Source organism: Lissotriton helveticus, chromosome 7 (genome assembly GCF_964261635.1).
Source record: "Lissotriton helveticus chromosome 7, aLisHel1.1, whole genome shotgun sequence".
NCBI lineage: Eukaryota > Metazoa > Chordata > Amphibia > Caudata > Salamandridae > Lissotriton > Lissotriton helveticus.
In genome coordinates, this window is record NC_136068.1 from 1,936,725,790 (window position 1) to 1,936,740,098 (window position 14,309).

The window sequence follows — 14,309 nt, forward strand, 5'->3', positions numbered from 1 at the left end:
GGGACAGACCTCACACTCACTTCTCCTCCTCTGAGACAGTACGTGAGCCCCTACAACCCTCCCACTACACTGAGACCTAGCCGGGCTACACTGAACCTCTTCCATCCCACAGGACTGGAAGTTACCTGAGCCACTCTTGTTGGAATCACTCCCCAATGCTTCTTCAGACCCTCTAGAATCCACCAAAAGGTCAGCCTCCAATGTGAGCTCCCCGGGGTCAGAGAACCCTCTCTCAAACAGGTGTTGGCATAGCTCTGGAAAACAGGGACTTAAAATATGCTCTCCCAGAATTGGATCACACAGCCCCCTACAAGGGTTAACCAAACTATCCTTCACCTCTCCATCCAGCGCCTCACACACGTACCGCACACCACTCGCTTGAGATTGGCAAGACAGTATCTGATTGTCTCTGCCATACAACCCACACTCTTCTGGGCGGTCTCCATATTCACAGTCCAAGATTTCAACTTTGGGGGATCCCCTCTCCCTGTACCTCTCATCTAGAGTCAGTAGAGTGTCCCTCCCACTACTAGGACCATGAACCCTTACGCCAGCTACCCTATTCCCTTCAGGGACGCTGCGCACTACTGGAGCTACCTCATGTTCTTGAACCTCCTGGTGTATGTTAACCTCCTCCAAGTCAGGAGCCACATCTCTGGGTGTGTGTACTACTCTCCCAGCACTAGATAACTGAATGTTGCTGCCACCATCTGAGCTGGACTCCACCTCCAACTCAGCAAAGCTCAATCTCTGAGTGACACACATTTCTTGTTGCTGGGCTGAAACACTCATGGCCTCAAGCCTCTCGAGCTCCAAATCAAGCTTCCTCATTTTCAAGTCATGCTCAAACTGCCTTTTCTTTTCTTCTAGGGCTAATTTCCTAGCTTCTGGTTCCAGTTGTACATTGAGTTTGGCCATCTCCATTTCATGTATCCTGGTCTCCCTCCTGTCTGTCAACTCCTCTGGTGACAGACCTCGGGCAGAAACACTGCTACCCAACTGGAACGTTGCACCCCTCCCTTCTGGCCCCAGCGGCACAGGAGATCAAGCAGAAATCCAGCAACTCGTCAGAGAAGGCAGGGGAGAGTCCAATGATCCTGGGACTCTGTTCAGGGGGCAAGCTCAGTTCCAAGCCCTTGGAGATTGTTTAAAGCACAAGTTCTGCAAAGTCTTTCTCAGCCTATTCCTCTCCTTTCTTCAGCAAGGCACCCACTGCAGGCCAGTCCCCCAGGTCAGGGACAGTCTTCCCCCTTCAGCTTCTCCAGGTCCTTCTAGTCGGGCTGAGGTTCTTCATGGTCAAACAGGATCTGATTTCTTAGGAGCAGGGCTCCTACTCTTATACCCAAAATCTAATCCTTTGTTCTTTCAGGCCAGGGGGGCCTTTGCCTAATCCAGTCCAGTTCCTGAGTACTTTGTTTTGGTGACTCTGGCTTCTTCTTTCAGTGAGCAGGGCAGAGACATCAGACGCTCCCCAGGGGTTGGAGCCAGCATTGAGGTGGCAACACACAGCCCTATTCAGAGTCAAGGGGCACTCCTCCCACCCATCCTGGTGTAATCTCTCTATTCACCACCTGGCAGCCCCAGCCTGTCTCCTGGAATTCCCCAGCCCTGTCACTCACAGAAACCAGACAACGGATACATATCCTAGCAGAGGCGGGCTGAAATGGTTATGCAAGCAAATACTAACTTTCTAAAAGTAGTATTTGCAAACACAGGATATTATAATATACATTTTACTAAAAGGTGTATTTTATTATTCTGAGTTCAGGCATACGAAACTTGACTCTCCACCATGTTCTCTGAGTCTGTTGGGATTATAGAGTGTAACAATTCCAGCAGCCCATTCTGGCCTATGAGAACAGTTATTATTATATATTATATATTATTATTAAACACTATTAGGACAAGCCACACACATCAGGGCTTGTCCTACCTTAGGCTTACAATGCACCCTTTCCTTGGGCCTACCATAGGGGTGACTAATATGAAGTTAAGGGACGGTTTAGGGACAGGCAAGTGGGTGCACTTGCCCAACTAGCATGACAGTACCAGACTGCACGCAGGTTCTGCAATGGCAGACCTTAGACACATTTTACAGGGCTGCTTCTGTGGGTGGCGCAACCAGTGCTGCAGGCCCACTAGCAGCATTTGGATTTACAAGCCGTGGGACTCCTGGTGCACTTTACTGGGGTCTGACAGTTAACCAAATAAGCCAATCATGGAATCCAATCAATGTGTACATTTTTAATGTGTAGTAGTAGAAGCTTTATTTCGATATATACACATATCTTAAAAAGCATTACAGTACAGTAAAATTATTTAAAAGGAAACTCATTACATTAATAGGGGGAGCATATGCACTTTAGCACTGATCAGCAGTGGTAAAGTGCCCAGAGTCATTAAACCAACAAAAACAGGTCAGAGAGAATATAGGAGGAAGGCAAAAAAGTTCATGGATGACCCTGCAGAGAGGGCCAAGTCCAACAGCTGATCACAGGGACAAAATGGAAGGTCAGAGACAACATAAACATTACGGGGAAGCCTAAGATTAGCGTAATATAGTTTAATAGAAATCTCACCAGAATGTACCTGTGCTGTAAATTAGTGACGAAGGAAAGGTATATTGTATTTTTGTCCATTTCCGTTATACTCGGAGAAGCCAAGTATGTTTTACTGTCGACAAATTGATGTTTTTAATTTCCCTTCTTATCTGCCTGCTAGAAAGTAATTGCGCTGTTAGATCATTTTTAGAGATGGAACAACAAGTAGTAGGATCCAAAAAAGACGATGTAGCCCAACTGCCTTCAATGTGGTTTCAACATAAGTTAACCAAGTAATATTACCTACCCCATCTAGTTTCAAAACATCCTTCATAATCTCTCTGGTTAAGGCAAGGGTCTCCTTTCGCCATACTGAGTGCCACATGAGAATAGGGGCCACTGCAATTTTATCTATATTATAGGGTGCTCCCAATTCCATGTGGCACTTATAGTTTGCACATGACTTTGGTAAAGAAAGGACCCCTTTTAAGAAGTTATCTTCAAGAATCTGTAGTTTTGAGAAATATCTCATTCCCCAGACAGCTGCTCCATAGGTGGCAGCAGAGATGGTCTTAGCTTGATACACTGTTTTTATTACATCTATAGGTTTTCAGCCAGTTTTTTAAATAAATTTGGTTAATGCCCCGATATTCTTTTCCATCTGTGACCCTCTATTAGTAATCATCTTTTGCCAATTAGCTTGAGGGTCAAACATTATACCTAAGTAGTTAAAACAGTCAACAGCTCCCAATTTTCCCACTTCAGTAATAATTTGCGGAAGATTTAGCTGCTTAGTACCTGCTACTAGAATAAAAGACATTGAATAATTAACTTTCATATCAAGGTTATTCATAAATGTTGTATATTCCAGGACTAGGCCGCGCAGTGCATTATTAGTACGAGCTAGAAGCACAGCATCGTCCGCATATAATAGAATTGGGACCTGTGCTGAATTGATATAAGGGACATCCGGAGTGGAATCTAACAATGCAGATTCCACACCGTTGGTATAGAGTGCAAATAAAAAGGGGCAAGAACACAGCCCTGCCTCACACCTCTTGCAAGTTTAAAAGATCTAGTGCATTCACCACCCCTTCCATAGCGAACACAAGCTGAGGCACCTGAGTACAGGTCACGGATGATATTGATAATATTCCAGTCGCTCCCCGTTGCCTCCGTGATCTGCCACACTCTAGACTGTGCCGCGCAGTCAAAGGCTGCGGACAGATCCATGAAGGCTAGATGGAGACGACCTTTTTTGCAGCCGTGTATTTTGCTATAATTAGACTCGGGTTCAGACACTGATCCACGGTGCCTTTCCCTTTTGTAAAACCAAACTGGCATGGGATAATGATATTTTTTTCCAAGGCCCAATCCTCTCGTCTATTTAAAATCCGTCGGCCCATTAGCTTTGCAGTAGAATCTATCAGAGAGATAGGACTGTAGTTTTTCCAAATCGACCTATTCTCCTTTTTAGGTCTCGCTGAGTCAGCGCATGCGCTGCCCTGCAAGACATTTAGTCAGTGGCTTTTGGAAATGCTTCCAAAGCCGGTATCCGGCCACCAGCTTTCGGTTACGCGCAAAGCGCGGGCCTCGCTCCGCCTCTGCAATCAACGCTGCTGCGAGTGCATCCCTCGCGTGCTGAGCACAGAGCGCGTTATTGCGATCACTTTCGCTTTCAGCGCAATCGCGATCACAACCAAGGCGCTGATGAGCCCTCCCCCCAAGGTGCTGATGAGCCCTCCAACCAAGGGGCTGATGAGCACTCCAACCAAGGCGCTGATGAGCCCTCCCCCCAAGGTGCTGATGAGCCCTCCAACCAAGGGGCTGATGAGCACTCCCCCCAAGGTGCTGATGAGCCCTCCCCCCAAGGTGCTGATGAGCCCTCCAACCAAGGTGCTGATGAGCCCTCCAACCAAGGCGCTGATGAGCCCTCCCCCCAAGGTGCTGATGAGCCCTCCAACCAAGGGGCTGATGAGCACTCCCCCCAAGGTGCTGATGAGCCCTCCCCCCAAGGTGCTGATGAGCACTCCCCCCAAGGTGCTGATGAGCCCTCCAACCAAGGGGCTGATGAGCCCTCTCCTCAAGGTGCTGATGAGCCCTCCCCCCAAGGTGCTGATGAGCACTCCCCCCAAGGTGCTGATGAGCCCTCCAACCAAGGGGCTGATGAGCCCTCCCCCCAAGGTGCTGATGAGCAATCCCCCCAAGGTGCTGATGAGCACTCCCCCCAAGGTGCTGATGAGCCCTCCCCCCAGGGTGCAGATGAGCCCTCCCCCATAGGTGCTGATGAGTCCATCTCCCCAGGAGCTGATGAGCCCCCCCTCCAAGGTGCTGATGAGCCCTCCCCCCAAGGTGCTGATGAGCCCTCCCCCCCTGAGGTGCTGATGAGCCCTCCCCCCAAGGTGCTGATCAGCCCTCCCTCCCTGAGGTGCTGCTGAGCCCTCCCCCATAGGTGCTGATGAGTCCATCTCCCAAGGTGCTGATGAGCCCTCCCCCCAAGGTGCTGATGAGCCCTCCCCCCCTGAGGTGCTGATGAGCCCTCCCCCCAAGGTGCTGATGAGCCCTCCCCTCAAGGTGCTGATGAGCCCTCCCCCCAAGGTGCTGATGAGCCCTCCCCCCAAGGTGCTGATGAGCCCTCCCCCCCCAAGGTGCTGATGAGCCCCCCTCCAAGGTGCTGATGAGCCCTCCTCCCAAGGTGCTGATGAGCCCTCCCCCCAAGGTGCTGACACATGTGCTGATGCGCCCTGAAACTCTTGTCCTGGTATGTCTTCCATTCAAGATGGAGGTGAACGCCTCACCTAGAGATAGCTCAGTGGGTTAAAAGTCTGCAGCAGATACACATCCATGTGTTCTGTAGTTCACATGTTTACGTCTTGTTTAACTAATGGCTATCATGTGTCAATCAATGGAGCCCATGTGTCAACGGTGGTGCTGTACCTCACTGAAATCTCTGTAAAGTGGATTTTTTTTTACATTAAATATGTTTTGTTGAAAAACTAATAAAAAAATTCTGAATAATAAATGTAGAGAGAAAATGCGAATTAAACTATTAAAAATATCCAAATATGAAGACAATATCCAACCATAATTATGGGATAAATAGCAAATGATGGTAATCAGGAAAGAATAAGAGCATGTTATACTTTGCTGTAGAGAGAAAAGGGGAGAAAAAGATAGAAAGGGAAGGAAGAGGCGCGGGGAAAGGAGAAAAAAATCCGGGAATAAAATACAATAAATATGTATAAAAATTAAATGTTAACAGGATGCCTGGGCAGCATTTCTATTACACCAGAGTAATTTGATTAATTCTGCATTGCTCTTTGGCACAAAATTACTGATAATTACACAACTACTTCTGCTCGGGTAATTAAGAGTAATGTTGGGGGAAAAATTCTACTGGGAGAGCACATTTAGAGAGCCCAAGCAATGCTCAGACTTGGTATTTGTGCTCTGTTGCACAGAGCGCTATTTCTTAGCACAAAATGCATCCTCACGTCCATTTTGGACGCAAGACAGAATTTTTGTGTTTAGAAATGGCGCTAAACGCAAAATTACTCTGCCCGCTTAATTCAATCGTAATCTCGCTGAATTCTACAGTAATTCCATATCATTACTCTACACTGATTTACTCGAGTTGCGCCCACTTCTAGTGGCAAGCTCCATCTTCTGATGGAGCTTCTGCCCGCCCCTCCTCTCATGGACTGACTATCGCGGTCTGAATTAATTGAACGGCAACTCTGTGGGCTCGTTAAATAAGCACAGGCATCTTCAGCCTGAACTCCACTGACGGACTTCCAGTGCTCAGCGCGAGTTGTTTTCTTCTGACGGATAGTACGACGCCACATCGGAAATGGCGTTCCCCTGCCGCCCAGCAGGGACCGATAACAAAGCCATTGGCTACAGCCACACTATAACAAAGCCATTGGCCACACTTCCAAAATGGCTGAGGGGATAAGAATTGCATTGCGGTACTGAATTGCTGTGGCTATCATACCACACAAGCCGCACTCCTGGCTACAAAATTACTTAGTGATCTCAAGAAAATAGAAGAATATACCTATCCTTTTAGCACTTGTCTCTTTGATTGTACTACGGACCGGCTCAGACGGATGAGCGGAACGCAAGGGTCAGAATTCCACCCAAGTCGCAATATAACATTTTGCCCGGGTTATTACGCCAAAATCTTCTACATAATTCCTACATTGCCCTGAAGAAGCCCTGTTTTTTTAGGACGAAACGCGTTGGCTGTCTGTCTTTTAAAGAAAGAACTAAATAAAAGAAGAAAAAAACTTGATCAGTGTACAACGACTTTATGGATCCTTAGAGAATTATTTATCAAAGGACTATTTTGAATATTGCTACAAAGTGGTGCATCTCTAATTTTGTTTTTAATTTGGTTGCCCCTAGTGACAGGGTAGTGCTCTTGGACAGGGGGCCCTTTTGGAGATTCTGCACATAAGAATTGAATTTTCCATTAGAAATTTTTTAATTGGTGATTGTATTGGATTGGTGCCTGACTGGTTGCTTTTCTTGGTCCACTGTCCTTTTTTGTGTGTTTTTACAGAATGTTAGCACTCTAGTTGCTCAATAGAACACGGTGGTAAATCTGCAGCTGATCATGAGGGAGTGAACTGACCGGCTGCTGCTTGTGTCTAGGTGTCAGAAGGTTTTTATTGAAATGGACGAGGAAGGTATTAATGACCACGTTTTAGCCTTCTAGAACATCAACCATAATTTCGATGACAAAATAAACCCCTTCAGTTCTGCTTTTTATGACCCCTGTCTCTTGAAAGCCTGGAGCACAGTGTGAGAATGAGTAAATGATCTCATTATTAATGACATCAGTGGTATTATTTACATGTAATCAGTGATGTCAACAATGATGCCATTAAACATGTCATGAGTGATATAATATGTAATCTCATATGCGGGTAAACTATACCTGGCACTGTGTCGTGGGTTTGGGCCATCAATCAAAGAAAGTATTAGGTTTCTACATATATGGAAAGAATTTCGTGGAGTACAGCAATACTACTTTGGAAGTACCTCAGTAACAAAAATAAATTAAAAAATATATATATATGTGTAAACATTGTAAATACACTGTAATACGCTTTATTTCACAAATATAGTGAACTACAGTGTATTTACAATTTTTTTAATATTTAGGGCCATATGTATCAAGCTAATTAGCATTCGCAAAGGCCGAAATTCTGCGGATTTCGGCCTTTGCGAATGCTAATTAGATAAATGGTATGTATCAAACATGTTTGATGCAAAATAAGGAATTGCAAAATTTGCTATTCCTTATTTTGCGATTGCACTTAAGGAATCGCAAATTTTGCGATTCCTTAAATGCAATGTATCAAACAAAAAATATTCAAAAATTGTCATTAAGGATTCGCAAATTACCACCAACTTCTAGTTGGTGGTAAGTTGTGAATTCTTTTCAAAAAGCTTTTTTAACAAAAAAACAAAGGTGCCATATGACGCCCATACATGCCCTTAGGGCATGTATGTGCGCCATATGCCCCCAAATGTCTTTTTCAAGGGTGCAGCAGGGTGTTCTTGAGACACCCCTGCACCCTTGAAAAAATTCCTAATTTGCGATTAGCAAATTTCTAATCGCAAATTGCACTTTCATTCCTATGGGCCTCCTGGCCCATGGAAATGAATGGGTAATTTGGGATTAGCAATTTGCTAATCGCAAATTAGGAATGCTAAGGAATCTCTATTGAAAAGCGATTTTGTACATACATACAGTTTTTCGAATTCCAAATAGCGATTCCTTAAAATTCGCTATTTGGAATTCGCTAAACGGAAGTATGATACATATGGCCCTTAATTATTTAAAAATAAACAATGCAGTACTGCAGTAAGAGCTCAAAATTACTGTTCAACTTAAAAAAAATACCAAAATAGGGAAACATTTCACGTGACCCCGTTATACACCACTCCACTCTATGCAGCTGCGCTATATGATATTCCACTCTATGCTGCTTCATTTTACACCACTTCTTTTTTTTTGTTGCATTTTTATATATCACGAACTAGACCCGAACCGAATCGGGTATCAGAGCGATTTACATAGCACCAGTTACGTTACACGAGGACACACATTCATTTTTGTTAGGCACGGGGAGATTAAGTGATTTGCCCAGAATCACAGGATGTTTGGCGTTGTTACCGAGACTCGAACCCAGATCTCCAGGTCTGAGGTCGCTCGCCCTAGCCGTTAGGCCAACTCCTCTCTACACCAATACATTCAATGCTAATACACTCTATGCAACTCCACTCTAATCTGCTACACTCTGTACGATCATCCACTGTATGCCTCTCCACTGTACGCCACTCCTCTATGTCGCTAGATTATATGCTATCCCATTGGACATCTTTCGACTGTATGTCACTCAATTGTATGGTAATCCACTGTGCGCCACTCCAGTCTACGCCACTCCACTGTGCCCCACTTCACTCTATGCTAATACATTCTATGCAATTCCACTCTGCTCTACAGTATGCCACTGTACACCAGTACACTCTACACACTCCAGTCTACGCTAATAGACTGTATGCAACTCAACTCTACACTACTCTACTGTACAGTATTCCACTCTACCACTCTCCACTTTCCACCGACACAGGCTTCGTGTCTCCACTATACACCACTCCACTATAAGCTACTTCTTTGTACGCTATTCCTCTCTACTCCACACCACTGTATACCACAACACTGTATGCTATTCTACTGCATGACACGCCACTGTACCATATTCCACTCGACACCACTCTAGTGTATGCCACTCCATTATACACTATTGCATTATACACCACTCCACTGTATGCTATTCTACTCTACTCCACTCCACTCTGCTGTACGCCACCCCAGTCTACGCCACTGCACTGTATGTGACTTCTGTGTACGCTATTACACTCTACGCTGTTCCACTGTACGACACTGAACGCTACGCCACTCCACTCTACCCTATTACACTGTATGTAACTCCACTGTACACCACGCCACTGTACCACACTGCACTATATGACACTCCAGTCTACGGCACTCCACTGTACACTATTCCACTGTACTCCACTCCACTCTACACTGTACGCTATGGCACTGTATACAAATCCACTGTGTGGTACTGTATGGTACTCCACTCCATGCTATTTCACTCCACAACACTCCACTGTACTCCACTCTACAATATTACTCTCTACACGACTCCACTGTACACCACACCTCTCTAGCCTATTTCAGTGTGTGCAACACCACAATACACCGCTCTACTGTATGGTATTCCGCTCTACCCCATTCTACTGTACGCTCCTCCGGTCTACTCCACTACATGCCACTCCACAGTACGCTACTCGACTATATGCGATTCCAGAGTATACTACTCCACTGTACGCTAGAAACACTGAATGCTATTCCACTATATACCACTACACTCCACAATACTCCATTGTACACTATTCCACTGCATTCCACTACACTGAAAGTTACTACACACTACATCAATCCATTTTATATAACTCCACTCTAAACCACTCCATTCTATGCTATTCCATTGTACGCCACTCCCCTGTACGCTACTACTACACTGTATGGTACTGCACTCAACCCCACTTCACTGTATACCACTAGGCTGTACACCATTCCTTGTATGCCACTCCACTGTACCGTACTACACTGTAAGCTATTCCACTCTATGCCACTTCACCATACTCCGCTCTATACCATTCCACTCTATGCCGTTGTACTCACTACACCAGTGGTTCCCAAACTTTTGACTCCTGAGGACCCCCACTGAATCACTTCTGGAAGCCGGGGACCCCCAAGCAATTAGTAAAATTTAAATTTCTTTTTAAAAACGCCTTTTGAAGCAGAGGCAATTTCAAGAGGGAGACAGCCTGAATCGGGTCTATTGGCATGGACATGTATGCATACAGCAGTGTATTATTTAGTGGTACAAGTCTCCTGCTCTCAGCCATAGCAGCACCTCTACATTCTCATTCCAGAGCCTTGGAGTGGTGGCCCTTCCTTACAGCAACAGGTTGAATGTTTGTAGCACTTTTACCTATTCAGAGATTAAGAAGGTCTAAAATATTATACAATTATGAAGCATTTTATAATAAAGACATGCCCCAAGGAGCAATGAATATTGTGAGCATTCTAACAAGATAGTGCACAAAGCAATGAGTCCAGTCTAGAGAGCAAATTCAAGGTCTATATTAGGAGTTCATCACGGAAGTGCAAGAGATGGCAGGAAGGTATCTGCACAGGAGGCATATTGTTTCAGCGAGATCATAATAATAATAATAATCATGAGCTTATAAAGCGCCTGGTTACACTAGCCAGTGTGTCCCCACGCTGTACCTCTGAGGAACCCATCCTGGCCGGTTCCTGTGAGGCGCCCACTCCTGGGCACCCCCAAGGTGAAGCCAGGCATCCTTAGCGATTAGGGCCGGTGTGGAGATTAAGCAAGCTATTACCCAAAGTTGCAGAGTGGGACCCATGGTTAGGTTAGGCACCGCGGCGAGAATTATCAGGTCCGCGGACATTGAGCCCAAGACCCTGCCGCGACGGAAATTGAACCCTGGTCCCGGGTCAGATTGCTGCATCAAGGTCTGCCGCTCTAACCAGTGAGCCACACTTCTCCACGATCATGGAACAATGCTATGCCAATTACCATGAACCCCCGTTAGACATAATCTTTAGTCACAGACAGCAGAACAACATTTTACCACCAAGGGGTGAGCAGTGCAGTTAAGGCATATTCCAGAGAGGCCTCGCCTGGCACCTGACATGACCCTCTCCTGTTAGGAAGCCCACTGCCCCGTCCCTTACCAACAACAAACTGCAAAGGCTACACAGAATAAGAGCTTGATATGTCTGAATATGAAAGCTTGACAGCACACATATTTCACCCAAGGGCTTGTGGAAAGTGAGCAATCAGACAGCAGCACGAAAATCCTACAGCTGATCCTGGCTGCATCTATTTTTACCTGCCTGCCAAGTAACGGTAACCTATACACATGTTCCTTTCAACGCTTTATTGCTTTTATTCTATTGCCTGTACTTTCATTGTTGTGTCTGTTATTGCTGTTGTCTGTCTTCCCCCGCTGCCTGTACGTGGTCCGTGCCCCATGCCTCTTTGCCCATTCTGCCTTCTGTTCTTAGCTGCCCCTATATCTCTGTATTCTGTATTTTGCCTCTGTGCCACTCGTTTTTTGTGCCCGTCTGCCCTCTTCGCCACTCGTTTTTCCCTCGTTTTTGTGCCTCTTTTGCCTTCTGTGCCACTCGTTTTTCCCTCGTTTTTTGTGCCTTTCTGCCCTCTGTTTCACTCGATTTTTGTGCCTTTCTGCCCTCTCTTCCACTCCTTTTTATTGTGCCTTTCTGCCCTCTGTTCTACTCATTTTTCCCTCGTTTTTTGTGCCTTTCTGCCCTCTGTGCCTCATTTTTTGTGCCTTTCTGCCCTCTGTTCCACTCCTTTTTCCCTCGTTTTTTGTGCCTTTCTGCCCTCTATTCCACTCGTTTTTTGTGCCTTTTTGCCCTCTGTTCCACTCGTTTTTCCCTCATTTTTTTGTGCCTTCTGCCCTCTGTTCCACCACTCGTTTTTTGTGCCTTTCTGCCCTCTGTTCCACTCGTTTTCTGTGCCTTTCTGCCCTCTGTTCCACTCATTTTTTGTGCCTTTCTGCCCTCTGTTCCACTCCTTTTTCCCTCGTTTTTTGTGCCTTTCTGACCTCTATTCTACTTTTTTTTGTGCAACTCTATACAGTATAGACTATACTCAACTCTATCCCACAACATTCCACTGTACAACACTCCACGAGACTTTCCAACGCTTTACGACACACTAGTCCACTGTACTATATGACAAGACACTAAAATATATGACTATACGCTACGCCACTGAACTGGTATATACGAGCCACTCAACTGTACGAGGCACCACTCCACTCTATCATACTTTAATTCATTGTACGCTATCCCACTCTACTCTACTGTATTACACTCTACGATACTCCACTCTATAACACTACATTGTGTAACAGTCCTTCTCTGTATGATACAACCCTTTACATAAGAATACTCCTCTCGATGAGATTGTTCTCTATGATTTGAAACCCATTTTATTAAAAATGTTAAAATATCATTGAAATTGAAAGAAAAAACAAAAAAACATTAAAGCTTAGTTATAGTTAGGGAATCTTTATTTTCCTATAAAAATGAGTCAAATTGCACAATTAGAAATTACAAAGTTATCGTTATATCTTTCAATTTTAAATAATCAAACTCTTTCAAAATATTGTAAGTAGCGCACCTCCATCCACACTCCTTCTAGCTCGCTTGCCAGACAACCCTAACTATAGTGTGATAGTACGTTCCATAGTTTACCTAGTGACGGATAATTACCATATTACTTCTATTCTAATTTTGTTTATCCTGTGTCCATCTGATGGATGTCAGTGTTTACAAAAAGGGCAAGCAATGGTAAACCTGAAGTATATGCAGAGTGTGTGTTCAGTGCTGTCCAAGAGCACAGGTGGTTTCAATGTATGAAAGGCAGTGACCTGCAAAAAGTACATTCACAACAAATAGTGTTCTGTTCCAGTCTTGCATTTAACATGTAAATATCCAGAACAACATGTATATTTATTCAAAAACAAATGTGTGTGTAGAAAGTTAAAAGGTACATTTCTCTCACCTTTGTGGAGACACAGGGTCTCTCTCAGATGAGGCTGTAAATCTCTCCATGGAGAGGAATCTTCTGTTTCAGGCTCATTCCTCACCCTGGGGCAGCTCTGTCCAGGGAGACGTCCTTGTCTGTCAGGAAGGTTGTCCTGGGAAACTGGTACAGAGGAGGGAGAGACAGAGATTAGGGGGGGGAGACAGAGAAAGGGGGAGGGAGAGACAGGTACAGAGAGATGGAGAGACAGAGAGAGGAGCAGGGAGGGAGAGAGAGAGAGAGGGAGACATACGGAGGGAGAGAGAGAGGTCAGAGAGGAGCCAGGGAGGTGGGAGAGAGACAGGTACAAAGAGAGGTAGGATGAGGGGGGGAGGCAGGTACAGAAAGATGGAGGGAGAGAGGAGACAGAGACAGGTACAGAGTTAGAGGTAGGAAGAGACGGGTACAGAGAGATAAGCAGAGAAAGAAATAATAAAGGGAGCGAAACAGTAATAGAGAAAGAGAGTGAAATATATAAATGAATAAAAGAGAGGGAGAGAGTTGTCAGGGACAGTGGAAGCGAGAGAGAATGAGTGTGAGAGAGGAAGAGAAAGAGATAACCAGAGGAGTCCAGATCAGCTGATGAAGTGGTTCATGCAACAAAGTGTTGAAATGTTTGTTGTGATCTGAGAGTGACTCCTCTTGTGGGTCTGGGAGCAGAATATTGTGGAATAAATATTGTCTGACAAAGATATTGTGCCTTAAGAATCACACATGAGAGTCAGAGAATCTACACTCAGAGAGATTCACTTTTTGTAAATGATATTTTAGACACTATATTAAAACCAGGCGTTATTTCTGTCAATGGCACTGACACACAACCCTCTGTGTGTTTGTGTCTCTGCACAGCTGTGGATAGAAGTGCTGTCCACAATAACACAAGAGCATCAGCAGTGCTGGAGGTACCACAGACCAGGGAGGAAGGACTGTGAGGGCTGAACAGACCAGGACATACAACATGACATGTTAGGAACATATTTACATGTGAGAGTCTGAGCTGGGATAGGTGTGAGGCAGGGGCGTACCTAAAGAGCGT

At 45.2% G+C, this 14,309-nt stretch overlaps 1 protein-coding gene across 1 annotated transcript in view; it reads right to left on the reverse strand.

Annotated features, from left to right (window-relative positions):
* Positions 1-14,309, reverse strand: part of LOC144769995 (E3 ubiquitin-protein ligase TRIM39-like) — a 112,124-nt gene that overhangs the window by 6,913 nt on the left and 90,902 nt on the right. The window contains exon 4 of the mRNA XM_078654191.1: positions 13,253-13,396. Within this exon, the coding sequence (XP_078510317.1) occupies positions 13,253-13,396 (144 nt within the window). The remainder of the gene's footprint in view (positions 1-13,252; positions 13,397-14,309) is intronic.